At 40.8% G+C, this 22,734-nt stretch overlaps 1 protein-coding gene across 2 annotated transcripts in view; it reads left to right on the top strand.

The window, feature by feature from the left end:
* The window catches only part of rab27b (RAB27B, member RAS oncogene family), a 43,172-nt gene extending 31,309 nt beyond the window's left edge, over nt 1-11,863 (top strand). For both annotated transcript variants that reach the window (XM_036529098.1, XM_036529099.1), the window contains 5 exons: nt 4,659-4,830; nt 7,727-7,812; nt 9,116-9,219; nt 9,648-9,771; nt 10,926-11,863. In XM_036529098.1, the coding sequence (XP_036384991.1) occupies nt 4,659-4,830; nt 7,727-7,812; nt 9,116-9,219; nt 9,648-9,771; nt 10,926-11,112 (673 nt within the window). In that variant the 3' untranslated portion in view covers nt 11,113-11,863. The remainder of the gene's footprint in view (nt 1-4,658; nt 4,831-7,726; nt 7,813-9,115; nt 9,220-9,647; nt 9,772-10,925) is intronic.
* Nucleotides 11,864-22,734: the final 10,871 nt, after the last annotated feature.

Here is a 22,734-nt window from a genome sequence, read left to right on the forward strand (position 1 = left end):
CCAACCCTTGTTTTAAACATGGTGAAGATATGTGTGGCGTCCATTTTGAGCCCTCCCAGTGTGCTTCAGTGACACAACAGTCAATCAAATCCCTCCAAAAATCAAGCTGGTTTTGTGGTGTGGAACATGGAAGTGACATGGAGCACAAAGACCACCCTCTAACAATCACCAATTTAAAAACTGTGCTAAGTCTTTCTTTCAGCGGGTTACACTTTGTGATTGTGCTGAAAATTCATGTAATAAAAGAAAAGGCACATATGATACAGTATACAAATGTCACTGAGGCCAGAACATCTTGAGAACTGAACTTTTTTTTAGTTTACTCTACACCTGCCTGTTTTATCTTTGTTTGCAATGAAAAGAATGAGGTTGCTAGTTACAGTAAGTGTTTGCCTTTGTTTGCCACCTTATGATGGTTGAAGAAACCCAATGCTATGTTAGAGAAACTGTATCAAAAGCATCACAGTGAATCATGCTGAATATACACAGATACGGCTTACAGAACTGTTGATAACTTGTGAACAGGTCATGTTACCCTGCTAAAGGAACAGGTTAAAGACACCTGCTCACTGTGGTATTTCACCCAGCAAGCTCTACAACCACTCTTCTGGGCACAATGTGGAACAGTTTCAGATCGGTCAGCATACATACATCAGCCCAGGTTAACCTGCTGTAGAAACACCTGAAGCTCACTTCAGGCTGACCTACAGCTAATGCGGGACAGTTGGAACGTGGCTTTTGAGATTTTGTCTGTCTAAATAAATTGTATATCAGAAGAATGAGTATTGCGAGGTTTGTTTTATTAGCCCATCTTTCTTGAGTCTCAGATGACAGCGTAAACAAGTCAGCTAATACACACAAATTGAAGCACATAAGGCACATTTGGGAAAACCGTAATGCATCTCATGCTGGCCTTCAGCTTGACGATAGTCATGAGTGCAAAGAGCGTGACATTGAACCACTGAACTGGCAAAAGTGTGGAATAGCCCAGTACCCCAAGCGTAAGGCACTTACGATGAACTGTTCCGTTAAATAATCTGTGACATGCATCTGATGTACGACATCTTGGATGAGGATGTTTCTCGCCGAATAAGTGGTACTGTTTACCTGTAGTACTTATAGTCCACTTATATTGTTCACCTCGCTTATAGTGTCCAACAAGTTTTCAGTCATGTGCTTTGCAGGAATTAATGCAATATTCCCCATCCAGTATCATTCTTCTCATCTCATATTATCAACGACTCAAAAGTCATGTGTATTTAATCAGCCTGAATGTTTAATGCTTATTAGAACCGTAGTGTACCCTTGGTGTGTGTTATGTAACAACAATCCTCCAGCTATTGCGTGGCAAAGTACGGCTTCCTGTTGGAATGGGAAATATTACATCCTGAACACCTCCCTGTAGGTCTGGCTCTGTGTCTAGACGTGGCCCGTCTTTAGTCTGACGGCGGATGAGCTTGCATGTTCTCTGCAGTGTCTGCCATTGAAAGTGCTGCTGAGTTACTGTATGTGGGCAGCGGCGCAGCTTCGCATAAGAACATTCCGCGTGTTTTAGTGTCGCCGCTGAAGGAATTCGAGTCGCATGATCTCGTCTAAATATAACGCGCATGGCCGCGGAGCCCAGACAAACAAGGCATACATCAGGGCCGGTGCTGAAGTCATCTGCTCCGCTTTACGCTGCGAATGCCATACGTGATTAACTAATTGGAAGCAAAAGTCATTGTCTCCTGTGCAGTGTCTGAGTTTGCTTCTTAAAGCTTTGTTTTTTTTGTGGCTCTTCAAGAGCTTTTCTGTTTATTCCTACAGCACAGACTGACACAGAACCCCAGTGTGAAAATGGAGGAAAACTTCCCCCAAACAGCAAATGCCATATTGATGGCAAATGCAAAATAATTGGCACAACAACTCAAGAAGAAAAGTATTTATAATAGTGTGAAATTTTTGTTGGAATGGTTTCCTAGCTGCTCTGCCATCCACAGTTGTTTGTGTTTACTGTAAAGTCTTGTGTCAAGCCTTTGCCACACACAGTTGCTTCTGTATACTGTAAGGTCCTGTGTGAAGCTTGTGCCATACAGAATTGCTTCTGTATAGTGTGAGGTCCTGCGTCAAGCCTGTGTCACACACAGTTGCTTTTGTTTACTGTAAGGTCCTCTCTGAAGCCTCTGCCATAGAGCTAGTTCTGTATACCGTAAGGTCCTTGCGTCAAACCTGTACCATACAGAGTTGCTACAGTATACCCTAAGGTCCTGCATCAAACCTGTACCATGCACAGTTGCTTCTGTATACTGTGAGGCCCTACGTCAAACCATTGCTGCACACACGGTTGTGTGTGCACAGTGGAGCCTGCTGTGGATGTGTGCTGAGAACAGGAGAACCTCCTGACTGCTCATGAGGAAGCATGGGCTCAATCATGTGCCAGGACCCATCCTCCCTTCACTCCCTGCGACCCCACATCAGGCAGCACGGCCCTGGCCTCTCCGCCGTCTTCCCTCCTGACCTCAGGGATGGAGAATCCCGGGTTCACTCCAGCGTGGCCCATTCCTGACCTCCGTCGCAATCCATGCGAGTCAACATACGCGTAGGACACGCCTTCAGCAGGTCATGCGATTCTGCGCTATTTTTCACCTTATTTAGCCTGCAGAAGTTACTCGGAAAGAGGGATGACTCAAAAGGCTTGAGGTTTTTCTTCGGTAAGGTTTGTAAAAAGGGCTTGCAATGCCCTTAATCATGTCTCAGATGTGGAGGAAGCGGGGCCTGCCAAATACAATTGCCGTGACACTGTACTGCTTTAAAGGCAAAGCCTTGGCACCTTTCAAACAAGTATTCAATCAGTCAATGCTGTGCAGTGGGGACAGGTGTACATCTCATGTAGATTAAAAAAATGCGGAAGATGAAATTGGGAAGTTGCTACTCTGGATATCTGCAGAGCAGTTTTGTCAGTCAGTCTCCATTCGCCAATCATATGTTATGTCTCTCGAGTAACATTACAATGATTGCAGTCGTGACTGGATGTCATGCTGTCACTCTATGGAATGAAGTTGCTAAGACATATTTATTTATATCTTTCATTATTATCATGCATTAAGAACTGAATGATACATTGGACCTTACTGGAATTAATTTAATGTAAAGGGCACCTTGCTTGAATTAAAGTATGGACTCATTTCACTTCTGGGAAACCTGAAGTGGAATTCATCTTCTAGGAGGTTTTGTTGTTGTTGTAGTAATAGGAATAAAGGCATATTCAGACAATTCCTTAAAAACAATGTTCATCATAGCTGGCTACATTTGCGGTAACAACCACAGATATCAAACTATGGGCTATGATTTCCCTCCAGAACCACATATCTGTTGGTAAGTAGTTTGGTGCAGCACTGACGGTTTGTGTATGTGGCTAGGTAGTGCTTTAGATTAGATCAGATAAAGGTATTCTTTGGTCATGCATTGGTCCTTCTTTTCAAGTTTTTATTGCATAGTAGTGACACCATCTCTGTCACAGTCACCATCATGTGGTGACATTCTTGGCTGAATATACGTTTGACAATACATTGTCACCAGATACATACTCTCATCTCAGGTGTTCATTGTTCAAAGCAACCCTCTCATACTCATATATTGTTTTTACTATTTACATTGACACACGAGGAGATTGTATCCAGTCCCTTGATGTCAAAGCCTGGTAATTTAATAGTAAATATTATTGTAATCAAATATTAATTGCTGTGCATATTTAAATGCATAATCATGTGTAAGCATGTTTCTTCAATGATTCTTCAATGATGACACAAAGTGTCAGTCCTCATTTATCCATATGGTTACCATGAAGCCTGATAGATGCATATTAGCTAACCTGAGGAGGTTTTTTCTTTTCATTTTGAAGTTGAAAAGGCACTACCAATCTATTTCAACACTCATGTGCCCTTATTGGTTTGAGAAAATTAAAACGATTACCAGCCTTCAATGTTTGCTTAGGGGCATCATTGCACAAGTCATAATGTCCTGTACAGAATGTTCCATAAAAGTTTAATAAGCCATTCAAATCGCCACAGCAAAAGCCGTTTTATTGAATCATCCCCACAGACTAAGACTCCAGACCACATTCCTTTTCAATCCTCAGAAGCACTGCACCCTCATTTTTGAGCCGTATAACCTAACTGTGCCTTTGTGCCCTGGCCTTCTGGGTTCCCTCTGTGAATATCCTGCAGTAAGCTGCAGCAGAACAATTTATTTTGATACTCTGTCAGAGGTAATCTGGTAATAACTCCCCTGCTGTGTTTCCGTCATCAAGATACTGTATCTACTTTATTAGTGTATCAGTGGTTTGCACTGATGTCTGCACCCAAAGATATCACGGGCTCACAATCTACTCAGAAAAGCTTTTGTGGTGTTATTCTAAGAAGGGTGAACTCACCATATTTGCCGGTGTTTATGGGTTATTTTTTGCAGTCATCAGCATTTTACATCAGCATAATCTTTTATCTAGTTTAAATCTAGTTTTATCTAGTGTAAAGTGTGAAATTGATGTTGAGAGGTTTGAAGTGTCATTTCCCCCTTGCTTAAAAAGAGGGTGGTTTGGGTGGAGGGGCAGGCCGGGGGGGGGGGGGGCGACGTGTCGCATGGCTACTGACAAAGCTTTTTTTGTCGCATCTTTGTTTCAGGTTCTGCGCAGTCAGCACTATGACTGATGGTGACTATGATTATCTCATCAAGCTCCTAGCTCTGGGGGACTCCGGAGTGGGGAAGACCACCTTTCTGTACAGGTACACCGACAACAAGTTCAACCCCAAGTTCATCACCACAGTGGGAATAGACTTCAGGGAAAAGAGAGTGGTGAGTTTGCTTTCAGCATCGCCCTTCCTTGTTACACTGTCAAGTCACTGTGGGTTTTTTAACCACAGGCTTAAATTAAAGTGTTGTTCTCTCTCATCTCTGCTCAGACAGTGCATGTTGTCTAAGTTCATGTTTGTGTACTCATAGCAATGTACTGGAACATACAAGATTTTGCCAAGTGAGTTATGCAGTATCAAATCCCCATCCACTTCCTCCAGGTTCACTGTGCCAGTGTGCAAATGTTGGACCTATAGTGTAGCCCAGCGAGGGCAGACAGGCGGGAGCAATAAGGAACTGGAAATGCAGAGGCCCTATGGTAACAACTACACTGATAAAGAGCTTCGTTCCCTGGTGTTTAATATCTGTCTGCTTAGCGTGAGGCTACGCTAAAGCTCTGCCTGGACACTTTTGAACTATTCCTTGCTGAAAGCAGAGGTTTATTTTTGGATGTGGTCTTTCAGGCAGGGTTTAGCGGGGGAGCGGATAGCAGTTCAGAGCCGGCTGAGATGCGAGGCGCCTTTCATCGCTGGGAAAGGCCCGGGCTTGTGTATAAAAACGCTCTCCGTCATGGCCCCGCTCCTGCGACGCCGCTTGTTTGAATATATTTAACCGTGTGACTCATGGGCATTATTGCCTTTCCTGTTGAAGGGAGGGCTGATACCTTCATCATTTCCACGGCGAGCGAGGAAGTGTTAGAGGGCATAATGTAGTCTCATGCCTCGCACCTCGTCTGCACGCTGCGTGCTGGAGAGAAACGCTGATAATGAGGCATCGTTTGCATTCCTCTGTAATGCCAGTCACATGCCTCGCTGGGTACGGCCTGCAGCGCTTGCGTGTGGAGTCGTCCTCCTGCTCTGGTGCGGAGGGGAGGAGGCATATGCAAATACAGCACTGCAAACCCTGTCGATGCAAAACGCATGGAAAAGCGCTGTTCTGGTCCAACCGCCTCAATTACCTGCCAAAACATTTCTCTAAAGTCTCCTTTTCAGCATTGGTGCTCGACTCTGTATCTTAGTTCGCTCTTAAAGCCTCAAATCAACATTCAGGGCTGGACCTCTGTTGACTTACTTTGAGGAGACGGTAATCCAGTCAAAAGCCAGCTGAATTATCTGTACAGTAATCAAAAAGCCATTTGGGCAAACTTACCTCTGCTTGAAGTCCTTTTGATTGGTTCAGACTTTAATGTTTCTTTGATAACTTAATCACTTGGTGATAGTCACTTTTAAAACTTCATCCTGTTTTCACTTTGAGCCAAAGAGGTCTGTTGCAGTTATCCCCCTGCTGCTTGAGTGCAAGGTTTTGTCACATTAATGACATCACATTTGAAGATGTGACATGGAAAATGTCATGAATTGATCTTGGAGGAAAAATATCAGGAATAAAAACAGTCACAAGTGGTATTACTCTATGGGTTTTCATGAAGTTTAAAGCATTCAGCCTCTGCTTTGGTGTGTTCTGAACGTGGTGTTAGGGATGTACCATGCAGATACAGGTGTGTCTTTAATCTCTAATTTGGTCAATTAAGTCTCTGAGGAAGATCTTTTTCATTAAAATTCCATACATATATATTCATGTAAATGTTTTAAACGTGTTATATATGTTTTAAAAAACCTCCAGAAATCATGGGAAGGTGACGTGTTTGTTTCAGTCATGCAAAGTAATTAAAAGTACAGTAAGTAAACGTAACAAAAGGTGATTGAATAAACTGTCCTTGTCCTGTCATGTCTCCCTTTCTCATTTGTCATAAATGACAATGATTGAGTGACTATGGCATCCAAACAGCCAAGGCAATTGCGAGTGACCCTCCTGGGCCAAAGTTGAAACATAAATCAATTTCTCTAGACCTGAAAATGCAGATAATGAGGAAGGCAGAAAAAGTAGAAGTCAAAAGAGAAGTGTCACATTTCTCTCGAGTGAAAATCATTTTTAAACCAAGCGAAAAAGGCGAAAAGACTCTGGTGCGATGCGCTAGTGACGTTAACAGTCGGGGCTAAGACAGTGGCAATTACAGCGCTAGCTCCGGGTGAAATGTGAGTGTGAGTCTCTGGTAACAAAATTTCTGATAACGAAGTGAATTGACAGAACATATCCTCTGTGATGTGTCACTCTCATTGTTTTACTCATGTAAACTGCTCACCAATTAACTGCGCACCCATCAGAGTGCATAGACATGCCTTGAATGGTTTCAGTCATAGCAGCAAATGTGTATTTTTAACAAAATTTCAAGTTGCTAGCTGAATTGATATTTCTGTGTTCATCTGTGTTTATTCTTACAGTACAGCAGATCTCAGATGTCACAGGGCTGTCAGTCAGTTGGCACTAACACTTGTGCTGCATGGGTAATATTTTTGAGCCTTCTAATTGGATTTGCTTCTGCATTTTCATGTCAAGATCAAATCTAATCCATCAGAAAGCTCAGCACTGATGACATCCTCCTCCTTTTTGGATGTAAATACTGCATGCAAATTGGAACAGGCTGTTCAAATATGTCAGGCAAACAAAAGCAGTCCTTTAGTCTGACAGACTGAGGGATGCCGAGCTGTCCGAGGAACGGGATGGGGTGATCGCGAATCGCCAACATTCCCAAAAACATTCCTTACCGTGTTCTTGCAGTAATAACACTTGAACGTGTTGCAGTCTTCAGATGTAACAACATGTGTGACCTCCCACTGTGGGTGCTGTTCCTTCATCAGCCAGAATCGTTTGAAGGCTCATCTTCTGTTACTGTAGTTACTGCAATTTCGAAACAGAATAAGAAAGGCATTTCTGCGGCTTGTGTTGTTGAAGGTTTCCACCAAATCTCTGCACTTATGCCTTTTGTTCAGATGTGAGTACGGAGAAAGAGACGGCATCTGGAGTGCGCTGGCAGCACTGCTAACGTTTTTTTGTTATTCAGGTATACACGGCGACCAACTCCAATGGGACCACAGGGAAGACGTTCAAAGTGCACCTTCAGCTCTGGGACACAGCCGGACAGGAAAGGTACACACCTGCTGCAGAGTTAGACGTCACAAACACAGACGAGTGGGATCAAACCATTTCACAACCCATACGAAAAACCTATATATTGAGATACATGTTTTTGAGAGCATATTTGGCTGACTGACATGCTGTATTCCTCAGTATATTACACTATCTTTCATTATTGTATGGGGATATGGCATGTGGCTGAGTCAGATACTGTTGATATTCTCTTTAGAAATCCTTCAAAGGGCAGACAAGGTTTTGTTTAATTGAGCTATGCTAGGATACTAGCACTTACTATAATTTGCTGTGAGTTGTTTGATTTCATATAACAGAGGCACTGTTTTTACTTGAATCATCCAGCTTTTGAAATAAAGTAGCATTACTATCTTACTTACTTTGGTCATGGCCATGAACAGGTTTTGCTGGTGTGTGCATAAAATGAATTCTGCATATGTTTTTCAGTTCTGCTTTACTATGCCAAAAAGTTTTGTTCTTAATTTCTGTCATTGTTCATGGGCCCCGGGAAGGTGTTCAACCAACGGGTCGTTTCACACATGGTGTTCAGGGGCAGCATCAGCCTGTACACTGTACCCCTGCCTTGTGGGGTCGTGCTTGGTGAAGTCATTCAACGTCACAGGACTGTGACATTTTCCCAGCTGACTGCCAGCTTAGCCAGTGGCAACACCTCAGCCGTGTGAAAAGGGAAAAAAAAAGTGTTGGCTAGTCTAAAACGGGCTTCAGTGAAAGAGCCAGTTGAGTAGTGGAGTATCAGTGTCATACCTGCTCTTATCTGAAGAGCTGAGAGCTGAAAACCTCCTTTCTTTCCGTCAGTTACATACACACACAAATGAGTTACCAAATATTTAACTGCATGTCGACACAAGATCCATTATATTACATGACATTATTATCATATAGCAGACGCTCTCATCCACAGCGACTTACATAGGTTACACTTTTACATGTTACCCATTTATGCAGCTGGGTATTTACTGATGGAATTGTGGGTTATGTTCCTTGCCCAAGGGTACAGCAGCAGTGCGAAATAGAACCAGCAACCTTTCGGTTATGAGTCCCACTCCTTACCGCTATGCTGCACTGCCACTTACTGTTTAATATGTACATCAATAATCTGTACGCTTCATCTTGGCCTGGTCATTCAGAACACATGTGCTGTATTTTATTACAGTTCTTTGACTGCTGTAGAAGGATGTTCTATGGGGAAAGTGATGTATTGTGTGCAATAGCTTGTGAAATAGTGGTATTTTACACAATAAACAATTTCCACATGGTGCTGAACTTGTATTCTGTGTTCCAGATTCAGGAGCTTGACGACAGCCTTCTTCAGAGATGCCATGGGCTTCCTGCTCATGTTTGATCTCACCAGTCAGCAAAGCTTTCTGAATGTCAGGAACTGGATGAGTAAGTGGCAGCAGCGAGTGGAGACCCTCTACTCATTTCTGACATCAAACCCCATATTGTTTTCAGTTTAAAAGGGGCTAATCTGAGGAATAGGTGGGTCAAAGGTTTGAGTGAATCGTGCTTTTCAGACATAAGGTGAAGAAATGATCCTCCCGTTTTCCTACATCAAATGCGTTTGAACCTTAGAATTTTCCCCTTGTCAGCACTGTGCAAGCAAAGAGGCTGACCAGGAGTGTGTTATTTATAGATGAGGAAAAAAGAGGAATTGCTAGAGACTGCCATGAATTAACAACAGAACGTTAAACCTGTATTGTCCTCTGTTGTAAATGGTGATCTAACAGCCCTTTCTTTGGTGCCCCTAACAGTATTGATAGGTTTTCCTTTATCAAAAAAGTGAATTAATTATATAATTTGTTGGGGTGTTGCAGGCCAGCTCCAGGCCAATGCGTACTGTGAAAATCCAGACATAGTATTAGTTGGTAATAAGGCAGACCTTGCTGATCAGAGAGAAGTCCAAGAGAAGCAGGCAAAGGAACTTGCGGACAAGTACGGGTAAGTGAGATCCAATACGACATACATATTATGTCTATCAAGCAGGATATCCCTTGTTCTGTCACATTGAAGTTCTCAATTAAGTACTCCGATAGGAAGAACCCTTTGTTGAAAAGTAAGACCGCAGTTTCCACAATAACAGTAATTATGATGATAACGCTGTCTGAGTGCCTTTGACAGAAACGAGAGACGTAAGGCAAGAGGCATTTACATTGATTCACAGAGAAACCTTTCATTTCAGCCACAAACTGCAATCAGCATTAATGGCCCATACTATGGTTACTTGGAACCAGACGGGGCTTTTTTTCAAAATTGGATGATACAGATAATCCTGACATGAGCCATGTCTGTAATTTAGTGTTTATCAGAAAACAAATGCTGGAGAAATGTGTGAAGTCATTTTTATGTGACACAAAGGAAAAGACATCTGTTCCTTATTTTTGAATAAGCAATTAAGCTGTTGGGACAGTAATGGAATTGCTTATATTTCCAACTTTTTTCATTGCTTACAATTGATCTTTTTCCCTCAGCATACATGTAAGTATTGTAAGTATGTAAATGCCATTTTAATCTAAGTGAGTACTGCTTACCAATTAAGTTACTTGATGAGTCTTATAGTATTTAGTATTTGTCTATAAACTGATGTAGGATGTACAATGTTACAATGTTTGAACTTTTCATTGAGCAGATAATTAATGACAGTATGACTTTAAGATATGCATATTTATCATTAAATTGATTGTGTGCTCGTTTGACGTAAAATGATTGGATGGATGCTCTTTTCTTTTATTCTTGAAAATTAAGTTGTGGAAAATTGACCACATTTATGGTTTATTTCCTTGACCAGCTATTGTTCAGCTGTAGCCAGTGACAAAAATCAACCTGCTACGTTTGGAATTGCTCTGCCAAGATCAAAGTTCACTGCTCTTTTGCTTTGGTTCTCATTGCATGAAAATTTGGTTCACAATAGGACTTGGTTCACACTAGGTTGCATGAGTTGAGTTTGAAAACAAATGTTTGTTAATACTGAACACATACTGTAGAGTTAATGTCAGTTTTATCCATAGAATTTGTGAGAATAAATCAAACCCTAGCAAACCTGCTCATAATCTTGAATCCCTTCACTCACCGCGTCTGTTGCTTCTTTGCCTCAGCATCCCTTACTTTGAGACGAGCGCAGCCACAGGCTCAGAGGTGGACAAGGCCGTGATCACTCTCCTGGACCTGGTGATGAAGCGCATGGAGCAGTGCGTGGACAAGCCCGCCCAGGAGGCCCCCAACGGGGAAGGCACCAGCAAACTGGAGGCCGCTCCACCCAACGAGAAAAAGTGTGCATGCTAGACTGACCGTGCCCCCACCCCTCTCGCCTCGCCTTCCCCACCCACACTCCCTCCCGCCCCCCCACGCTGGTACGGCAGGGCCTCCTTCTCCGCGGACAGACACATACAGAGATACAATGCAGTCAGAGGTTATACCATGGAGGCGTGGCCTACCAGTTCTGGCCCGTCTCATTGGTGCCCTTGGACGGTCACTATATTTCAGAACATTTATGAAGCTCATTGACCTGCCTTGCCTGCCAAGCTAAAACCCCCCTTGCTCCCATCCAATGCCTGTTTATCCACATCAGTTTACCAATTGTTCAAATGTCCCCTCTGTGATATGAAAACAAAGCCTTATTATTGAACGTGAAATAGGTCTCAGTTTTAGCAAGGGTACGAGTAACTCGGTGGTAGTTATTCCAAGCGGATGGCCTGGTTCTGTCACACATTGAGTGGAAGTTCAAAGCACGGTGCTGGTCCTCCTGGACTCTGCTGTGCACCACTTCCTGTTCTCGTCATGACATCTCGTTCATGACACCACCCTGGCAGATGCTGGTTTTCAAAGGCCACATTAACAACTCCTGTAGTTTGGAATTGCCCTACTAGGATTGATGTTCATATCCCTTTCACTTTCATAAGCAACAGATATTATAAAGTACTACCTGTTACACAAGAATACGTTACAGTATATCAACAATTATGACCTAGATGGTTTTATTTTTGGTGCCTGTTTTTTCATATACGTCCCAGTGGAGCTTGATATGGCTTGGATTGAAATAACACATTTCTCATCATGAAATACCATAGAGGGTCTTACACTGAAAATCTGCCCCATAAGTATAATTACAGAATAAAAGAAAATGTTAATAAATCAGCGCCATTGTAATCTATGGTGAGGCAGTGATATGTCCATAAATGTCTTAATATAAAAGGTACTGAGAGACTTACCGCCAGTTTCTGAAGCATTCCTTTGTGTCATATCCTTTAATGGAATAAGCCTCCTCTGGGTTTGCCACCATTTAGGAGGACAGTGCCGAGTCAATGGACCTCTTTAGCGCTAGCTGCCTAGATAACTGGCAACTGCTGTTTGTGTGCCAAAAATCACCTTTTTTATTACAGCTGGTTCAGCAGTATCTGCCTTTGTACATGGGGCCTTTGTAGTTTCCAGCTGACATAGCATGGAGATATTGCACACATCCTTCCCCAGTACTCCCCCCAAGTATTACAGAATCACACACCTCAATCCTGCATACTTGTGTGTACTGTAATTCCCCCCTCTCTCCCCTACCCCAGACTTGTTGTATTCCTGAATGTAACTGCTAAGAGGTTTTCCATTTCAGGTTGTTTGTTTCTGTTTTGTAGTTACGGTATTCTTTTTTCGATTGTAAGTGAATCGAAAACACAGGAGGCAAAAACAAATGGCAGTATTGAATATGACTCTTCTGTGAAAAGGAAAAAAAAAAGATGTTTAAAATATAATGTTTGTGCTGTACATAACTGGATGAAGTGGGACTTGTGTGTAAAACCAATCACGTAAGACCTTGTAAGACTTTTAACGATAAGTTATAGCGAAGTTATACGAAGTTTTGTGATGTACTGTAAGTTTACAGTAGTAACAAAGTATGTGCAATTGTTTTCTCTGTAAAGCAATGCTGTTTGGGTTGGCCATGGCTTACAGCTGGCTACGTGTTAAAATGACCATGGGATTTTAGTTTAGTAATTATTTTTAGTTGGAAACGCACCTTGGCCCACTATTTTCATTTCAGGAGACTTTTTTTTCAGGTTTGTTTGTATGTCTAGGGGAACATTGATAGGGGAATATTGAAACAATAATTTGATAGAGATTTATTACCATAATACACAATCGTTTTATTTTAGGCACAGCGTAAGAATCATTGAGGCCCCAGATTTTAATATTGCTGGAGGCCTCAGAGCAGGATTGCTGTTCAGTAATTTATACTTAAATGTATACATAGTCACAGTAATATCTGTATGTATAAGAGAATGTCTTCTTCCCAGTACTCTAAATACTCATTTATTTCTCAGAAAACCTGCTATTGTGTTTGTGACCACATTTGTTAGTGTGGGGATAGTTTCAATTTAATTGACCATATTCAATTCCAACAGTTTTACTGCTTTTAAAAATAAAAGGCATTGCCTCTTATTAATGATAGCAGGAGGATTAGGACATTGTATATTTAGGAACACATTTTTTATTTTCTTTAAGAAGAGAACTGTAAACTGCATTGCTTCGTAAACTGCAGTTGTACTTTGGAAATCTGGCCATATACTTCCATGTACAGTATAAATTATTGAGTAAAAAATGATTCTTTGTATTCAGTATACAATAATACCAGAACTGAACACAAAAATAGGGTAAAGGATAGTTCTGTAACTATAGAACAGAATATTAATAATAGTTAAAACTAACTTAACTGAGACAATAAATGTTAAGCTCGTTATAGCTGAAAATTCTGCATTGTTATTAGCCTAGAATGCATAAGTTTAATTGCATATTGTTTGTAATATCAAAAGAGAATTACTAAAAAAGAAGCATTAAAAACTTTGAGGTGACTATAATATAGCTGTATGCTGTCATTCGGTATCGTAAAGCATTATTTGAAATTTAACGGTTACTGCACGACAGTAATTTAACGGTTACTACAGACTGTAGAGTTCACCATGCGTAAAGCACAGTTTGCGGTATATAGGAGATTGAAAACACATAGATTAGCAATCAGAAAGCGTTTCTTGGTCAGTGTATCCACTAGCTGAAGCAGTTCTAATGTATTCACACTCCACAGCACTAGCAGGAGTGCCATGTTGGGATCACATGCGCAGTGATCTACAGTTAGATCTACAGATAGAAGTATGAAGGTAGCTGTGCTATTTCATAAGCGGTGCACTAAAATACAATGCTTTTGGGATACTACAGTGGCATTGGACTGTAGCTGGTCTGGTACCTGATCTCCTTCGTGGAGATCAGGTATCAGACTAGCTTCAGTCCAGCTAACCTCAGCGCACAGGTGTAATTTCAAGCCGCTTCTGTACGCAACTGGTCACTGACTCTGCGCTAGACTTGCAGAACTTAATAGCAGGCATTTACATGAAGTGTTACTGGCATCAACCGTGATAGTGAGACCAGCACAGTACGGGGGCTTCTCCGAACATCGCACGTTTCCTTAAGCCGAGCCTAAGAAATACATTAAAACATGACAATCCTTGGACCAAATTACAGAGTGTTTCTGTGCAAATATATGGTTTTTTTTTTGGTTTTTTTTTACTCCTCCTCTCCCAAATTCTCCGCTTGGAAAAGAAGTTGTGGACGCCTTACTGAGTGCCAACATTGACAAGAAGGTTTATATCCCCAGTGGACAGCGAAGTTTTATTTGCCCAGAAACTCTGCTCTTAATGTTTTTACTGTATTGTTACATAGCATGTAGAATTTTTTATTATTATTGTTTTGAGCAAACGTATGTGATTTAAGTAGAGGAAAGGTCTACAGTTTGCTCTCTGGTGTTTGAACTCTAGCCATTTTCGAAAGTTTACATTGTCTGGAGGATTCCCTCTTCTCTGTTGTGTGCCTGTAATGCTCTTTGACCAATAATATCCTGTATAATCCTTTGTAAAGGTTGTGAACTATGAATATTTTAATGCAGAAAAATACTAAACAAAACAAAGAAAAAATAGATATATGTAACCATATATACAGGTTTGAATTAATTTAAGTTTCTTGAAGAGCATTATTTTTCAAAAAATGTTCCTCATGTATTTGAAAAAAAAAAAGAAAACATGCTTTAAGTATTGATATGCCTGCTAATGACATTTTGCCAGGTTGCTAGATATTTCAATGCACCATTAGCATGATCAACCTGGAAATGAGCTTTGAAATAGTCAGTGTTATGATATCTGTGGGTCTGATCAGTGTATCCCTTGAGAAGTCCAAGTCTGTCTCTGTTTCTCTCTGCGGCTACTAAAACTGCAGCCAACCACAAACGATACAAGGCAAGCTGCACAAGCTGCAAGTACTAATGCAGTTTATCTTGATCTCATTAACCTGATTGAAAGATGTTTTGTGGCAAACGTTGGCTTCGTTTTTTTTCCCTTCTTCTTTTAATTTGAGATTTTTTTCTTTATTTATTTTTGGCTGTTCTGTGTATTTCGGGATGGTTTAGTCCAGTGTGGGTTTTGCTAGTTTATAATCTGTTCAAATTTTTTTTTTTAGGTGATGCACTCAAAGTATTTCTTTATTTTAACTCAAATAAAGTTTGAAACACCACACGGTGCTTTATCAAGTGGAGACTTTATTGCTTGTCTGCTTTTGGAAGTTGTATTTTAAAAATGTTTGCTTTCAGGTCAAAAGGTGACAGTGGTCACGGTAATGCGCTGTTTCTTCCTACAAACCAAAGGGATTGCCTTACAGTAAGTGTGTCTGTGGTGAGTCGGCGATGTTTGGGTCAAGTTATGTTCCATGAGTGTCATGTGATGCCTCCCTTCCTTCCCCTTAGGGACAGGGGAGACTCTCGGAGGTAAGTATGTTTCGCCGCTGGATAAGAAGCACTACGCTGGAAAGTGAACAGTACCATAAAGATTAAGTACTGTGCTTCCCATCCCACTATACATTTCCTCAGCAACAGTACTACTACTACTACTCATTTATGTAATTTAAAAAAAACTTGACAATACTCAACACAACTCCATCAGAAGAGATTTGCAGCTAAAACTTTCTGTGAAAAGTCAAGACCCTGATTCACAGATTTAAGCCTTTTCATTTATATTTACATTCCTTTATATTCTTATGTTAATTATTAAGACAATATTTAGTCTGAAGATAGATATAATTTGAAACAAATTCCTTTGTTACATGATAGATTTTGTCTCAGCTTGAAACCTTTTTCATGGTACTACTTATTCTAATTATTATTAAGGGATGCATTTTTCAAAAGATTTGTGTGTAACTTATTTAATCACTGTCTCTACATTGAACTACAGTATGTTTGACCATGCAGTTAAAAAAAAAGGATGATATTAGTGGCATTTTCTTGTCAAATTACTAACTTGTGGCAAATATTAAATTTCCATAGAAGTGAGCCCCTCTGAAGCATCCCCCTAAATGGCCATACCTTAAAAAGTCACTGTAGTGTACAGCACCACACAGATGCAATAGGGCCTGTCAGACAGCCTTTGCGTTCCATTAAAGTATGCAAGTGGAGGCCTCACTCCCACATGGAATGAACTGCTGAGCTCAAAGCAGGGAGGCAGATGGATGTAAATCCGTATTGATCTCCAGTCAGACAGCAACATCGGCACAGCCTATGTCCACACTTCACTACGGACATGCTTGGAAACGAATACATTCTTCGGTGGCGTCTTGCCCTGTGTATTCACTGTAGGATCATGTGGTCCTGAGAACGGTCATATAGGTTGTTATTGCAGTGTTAGTATTACTTATAAAGATGTTGTGATGCGGCTAAAAATGTCTTGTTTTTTCAAAACGAGCTATTCACACATTTTAGGTGATGATGAGAATACATATCTCTTACTTATTCATCTCTACTTGTATTTTTCATATCACTTTTCTCTGTATTTGAAGGCAGGGGTCTGAAAGGTTACAAATCCCAGGTGGAACTATGCAGCTGTATCAGTGACCACTATACTTAACCTGAATTGCTGCTGCCAAATTTCCACAGTATGTGAGATCAGAGCAACTGCAAATTAGATAATGCTGATGGGTATTACTTCTTTGTCTTTTATTATTATTATTATGTTATATAGAGGAGGAAAACTGTCATTAATAGTGTGGAACACACTTGTATTTTTCAGGAAAAAGTCCTCTCCTGAAGATTTTTAAAAAGCATGTAAATAGCATGTAGCATGTAAATATTGATTTTCATTAATTACAGTTCAATTCATATATCAATATTAATATTTCAAGTACTTTCCCTGTTTCACAAAAAAACAAATTTCCTAGTAGAAAGTGTTAGGCTCTGCAATATGTACAGATTGTTTATTTATTTATTTATTTATTTATTTTTATGAACATAACTGACATAACATAATGACACAAACATAACTCATATGTTTGTGTCATTACTTGGAATTTAAATATCCTCCTTATTTGAATTCCCACAATTAGTCCTTTTTGTTTATTAGAAATTATTTGTATTCATTTTTGCTCAGTAGAGGAGCATACTGTTTGACCTCAGGTGGACTTGAGGAAAATCTGGACTTGACCAAAATATCTCTTATTTCCTTGGGGCAGTGGCTGCCACAGTGCACAGCATGACTGGCTCAGCTTACAAAGCAGTCAGATATGATCTGGCTGATTCATAGCCCTGTGTTTTGGAAGCAGCATTATTGTTTGTTTCGGATTGTGTCACGTACTTGACACTATGAAGATCATTTTCACAACAAACCGGAAATCATATTAGATAATTCATCTCTGCAGTGGGAAGCTGTTCTCTTCATTCAGGTAATATGAGACTTTTTTTTTGTTACTTTTTGTAATTTTTCATTTAAGCAGACACTTTTATCCAGGGTGACATACAGTAATTAAGGATTAAGGCTTAATTTGGCACATTCTCATATCCATCCATCTGGATTTCCACTGTAACCACTGAGATGAAGTACCTTACCCAAGGGTACAACGGGGTGATCGAGCAAGTATTCAAACCCACAGATCCCACCTCTGCCTCCATTAAAATGATGAGTGGAAATTTGCAAAGAAAAAGTGCTTTGCTTTGACCGGCTCAAGTGTGGTCCAGATGAAACATCTCTATAGGGAATGAAGGTGCTCACAGTGGGCGACAGAAAATGATGTGCACTGAGGATGTGTTTGTATGTATAACACTTGATGAACACACAAGGATTTGAGGAGGATTTGAGACGTTGAGATCGTATCTTTTAAACAAGCGCTAACCCAAAAAACAAAAAAACGTTAAAGAGGTCTTTACCCTACAGGATACATTATCACAAGAGCTGTGGTTAATTAGGTCTAATAATTAGTCCTTGGTCCTTTTGTTTAATTAATCCGCAGCTGTACTAAAATTCAATAACGCAAGACAAATAAAGCCCTGGATTTACAGTACTCTGTTCAGAATAGAAAATCAAACCATCAAATGGAGCTTTCCATGGAGAATACATTAGGAAATGTAGCAAATTAATCACCAAGGCTATATCAAATAATGCTATGAACATTTTGATCAAATTTTCATTTGAAAAATAATTTCTCCCCTAACAGTTAAATCATTAGTCATATCAAATTAAAGAATATCCATGTCCAGATAATCAGTATTGTTCAAAAGTGTATGAAATTGTACATACTTAATATCCCATAATACTATTTTATATTTTATGTAATGTAATTTGAATGAAGCTATGGTAGAAATGTGGAAACTATCAATTATAATGCAGGAAAACATCTGTAGCTGCAGTCTGTTCTATGTGGTATGGGATCCCTGATGGACAGCTTTGTGTGTATGTGTGTGTGTGTGTGTGTGTGTGTGTATTTGTGCGTTTGGAAGTAAGGGGGCAGCTTTCTAACCAAGGCCACTGTAGTAAGTGAAGGCATTGTCTTGGTTTGGGCATCATTTTGCCTTTATACACATTGCAGTAAGTGGCACAGGGCTGTCTGGTAGGTGCTGCAAGCACAGTGCTGTTCTGGGCTCAGAGCCCTCGTTCCTCACACGGGGCAAACAACAGACCTCCATTACACTCATTACATTATTCATCAGCATGGCACACAGTCTTCCACACAACATCCATTTGGCACATCATATTATGGTCAAAATATAGTGCTCTACATGTTTATCCATGCATCCTGATTATATTGCAAATAAATATGATATGAGAGAAAAAAATTGGATCATTTTCCTAGCTATATAAAAAAACTTATACCTTTATACCTTATACCATTGCACAGAGAAAAGTGATATTTTTCTCAAATAATACATTTAACTCCAGAAAACATGAGTCATACATCATATTCACAAACCTGTGGTTATAATTTTGTAAATAAACAATCCAATATGCATTTTTTGTTGTTTATGGCATTTTTTCAGTCCTGCTTAATTAGGGGTACGAGTAAACATGGAGGAGGGCGCTGTATCTGCTGTATTTATGTGACCCGATTCGTGACCCAGTCTTTAAAGCAGCTGAGATATGGCGCTTGGGGATTGAACAGCTGCGTTGCGCCTTGGCCACGTTTCCTTTGTTTGCGTGCCCGGCGCCCCATCGTCGCCCCTCCGCTCACGCTCCACTGGGTTTCCGACAGCGTCACGTGATCCGACCTGTGGCGGCAGCCCGCAGAGCTGTCCCTGCGGTGGCTGTAGTGATGCTGCATATTGCTGTGCAGGAAGTAGGAGCCGTGAAACCACCTTTCAACCAGACACAAAGGTTTGCACGTGTAGACAAAGGTTTAACGCTAACTATAACATTCTATTTAGCTGATGAACCTGGGAGTGTATTTGAATTAAACCTGCCTTGAAAATTCTTATGAGTTTAACAAATCTTGAATGTCAATGCTATGCTATTAGTAGCACCTTATGAACAGAGGCTTGCCATGGTCTGTATAGAGGGGCTGTCTCTGCCATGCCCAAGGCGCTTCTACACAGTTCTAGATATTCCACTTCACTAGGAAAAAAAATTCCAGGATGCCTCAAATTAATTTAAGGGTATTTTTGAATGGAAAGGTACAGCATTAAAGGAATGGGAAGCAGTTCTGCAGGGATCTTTGGCTTGACTTGGAGTTTTGTCTTCCAGGGAGGCTAGAAACACCACCACAGCCGTAGAGCAGTATTACAAGCCTTCATCATTAGGCAAGAGGGGTCAGTACTGGCTGAAGGGCAAACTGAGTGGAAATCTGTATCTAACCAGGGAAGAGTGTCAAAGCCTGGCTTAATACCCTTGAATACAGTCGAATACAGAAACCTGCAGACCTAGGAAGAAGCGGGATACCCAAACAGCTGATGCAACAGGAAGGAGACGTTTGTAGGTACTTTATATGCATCATTTGCTGGTTTGGATTTGTTCAGAGAGAATAAGAGTGGGTATAGGAAATTCTCATCTTCAAGAGCTGCATTTATTAAACTTTCACTTCTTGCTGAGAAGCAAGGAATCAGAGCAGATATAGATCCCTATGTGTTAGTCACTTCTGGGCGAGGGCCTTCACTTTTTCCCCTCAAATTTAAATGACACAGCACTGCTATCTTTTGGTGCTACAGGAGGATAATAGTCATATCAATGACTCAACTAGAGTCTGTGTGGCTTTTTTATCCCAGGATTTCAAGGTATGCAGGATTTTACTACTACTGTTCTACTGTACTAATGTACTACTACTGTACTACTGTAAGTTGGGTCACTCAGTACCACCATGGAGCTGAAGGGACAGACACTACTCACCAGGTCGCCATAGATCATTCAAGGTGTAGATGCTAGCATCATGTAGCCAGCATGCTGTATCTAGATTCAGGTGTGTGCTTTTCACATAATAGCATAGTATTTACTGTATATAGCTGTCAGTCAGTACTCTTAAGACTGCAAAGACAATGTCCCAAATTAGGCTGGAATGTGCAAGATCCTGTACATTAGTGCATGACTCTATCTGGCACCCAGAGTGAGAGGTGAGTGTGCCAGTCTGAAGATGTCGTCATTGTTAAGACTTGTTTGCCGCACTACAGCGAGTCCACGTTTTTAATTCATGAACACACCCCCACCCCCAGAGCTGCTCTGTACATTGCAGGCCGACATGCTAATACAGGAGTTCACTTCGACTGAATTAGTGTGTCATTAATGTATAGTTCCCTCTGTCTGACTGGTTTGGATTGGGTCACTTTTAATAAGACAAGATATGTTTTTTGCTGTTAAAACAAGGGTAACTGTTGTTGTGAGTCTGTCTGGAAGTCTACGCATGTGTGTGTATATGTGTGTGCGTGCCTGCCTGTGCATGTGTTAGAGTGTGTGTGGCCAGTCGGGGACTGACAGCCTCCATCTGGGTTTGTGTTCAATTAATTCTCTGTGGCTGTCAAGGAGGTCTTCTCCTGCAATATGTTACAATATGTCAAATGCATGGCATTGGACAGATGCACAATCTTTTCATGTCTGTTTATATTAGTAATTAGTCAGGAAATATTAAAAAAAGAGACAGGAGCGAGCAGTTTCCAATTTCGCAGATATCCACATGAGTTCTCTGTGACAGAAACGTGACATTTGAACTGTGGTTTTATGCTATTGATAAGGACTATTGTGCCACCAAATATCAGACAATCAACTGTGTATGTGTGTATGTACGTGTGTATGTGTGTGCATGGACATGTATGTGTGAAATCATTTATTATACCCTCAGGCTCAACACTATTACACTTGAGTGCATTTTTTCCTTTTGGTGTGCACAAAACCCCACAAAAATTAATGAATTGAATAAAACATTTCTTTAAATGACAACGCCCCCCTCCTCCATTCCCTTCCAGTAGCCTTTCCAGCTCATTGTGCTAACCACCTTTCAAAATTCTGGATGTCCCTGTGAAGTCTGTTCTTGCACTACAAAAGAGCTATTCAAAAATGGAGGAAGGAACTAACTAGCCAAAGAGCACAGCGTAGATGCAGGAACGAGGGATGCTGGCTGTAACTGGCATCACCGCAGGCTTCCACATTTTACAATACAAATAAATAATGGCATGTCAATATTAGCAGCCGAGCTTGTCTGGGGCGATTTATAATGCTTTACAGTATTAAATCCCACACATCCTGCAGCCAGTTATGCTGCACCAGATATGATGTATGTGGCTGGTTATGGTCTTGATTACATATTAATGTTTGTTGATCTAGAGTATGTGTCATTTATGGTTGCGCTAAGTCATTCCCTTTGTTTGAATTGTGTATATTTAGTAATGCTGCATTAAGCTAGTATTCAAGAGACATATATAAGGCTGGAATTGAACACTGATAATAACAGATAATAATAGTTATGCGCTTTCCGCTTATTGTTGTAGGTGTAGTGCCTTTATCATTTGAGCAGTACAACAGCAGTGCCATACTGCTCTGGTCCAGGAACCAGTGGTCTCAGCTACCCATGTTGCTTTGGTCTGCCTCTGAGACAGTTACTGCGCTGAGTTCATGCTGTATCTCTAACAGCTTGGGGTCTGCCACAGTGGGCATGTTATTTATATACATGCCGATACTTATTTGCTCAGCGGGCACCGTTATCCAGAGCCCCTTTCACATCACACATTTTGCCAGTTTGGATTGCGCATCTCACTCAAGGATGTTGTTTCAAGGTTTGGCAGATAGAAGTATGGCCTCCTAATCGCTCCGTCACTGTGCGGCCCCGTGCTGGAGTCTCTGCTTTCCTTACCTGTATTGCCTGTCACTTTCAATGTCGGACTTGTCTCTTGTGATGTGTTTCAGCCTGCCGGTTGATGGGGTGCGCTTTTGAGTATGGAGCACATTCGCTCATTTTCACCATTTAGTAGCATTGTAAGAGAGGCTTTAAGGCTTAATATGTAAATAATGCACATTACATTAAAAGGAAAAACAAACATACTAAAATTGTGCCAAAGATCTTTGAAATGGAAAGCAGTAATTCAGCTTATTTTATCATGTGAAGGCCTTCAATTAGCTACACTCAGTTTAACCATGAAACAAAACA

Source organism: Megalops cyprinoides, chromosome 5 (genome assembly GCF_013368585.1).
Source record: "Megalops cyprinoides isolate fMegCyp1 chromosome 5, fMegCyp1.pri, whole genome shotgun sequence".
Taxonomy (NCBI): Eukaryota; Metazoa; Chordata; class Actinopteri; order Elopiformes; family Megalopidae; genus Megalops; species Megalops cyprinoides.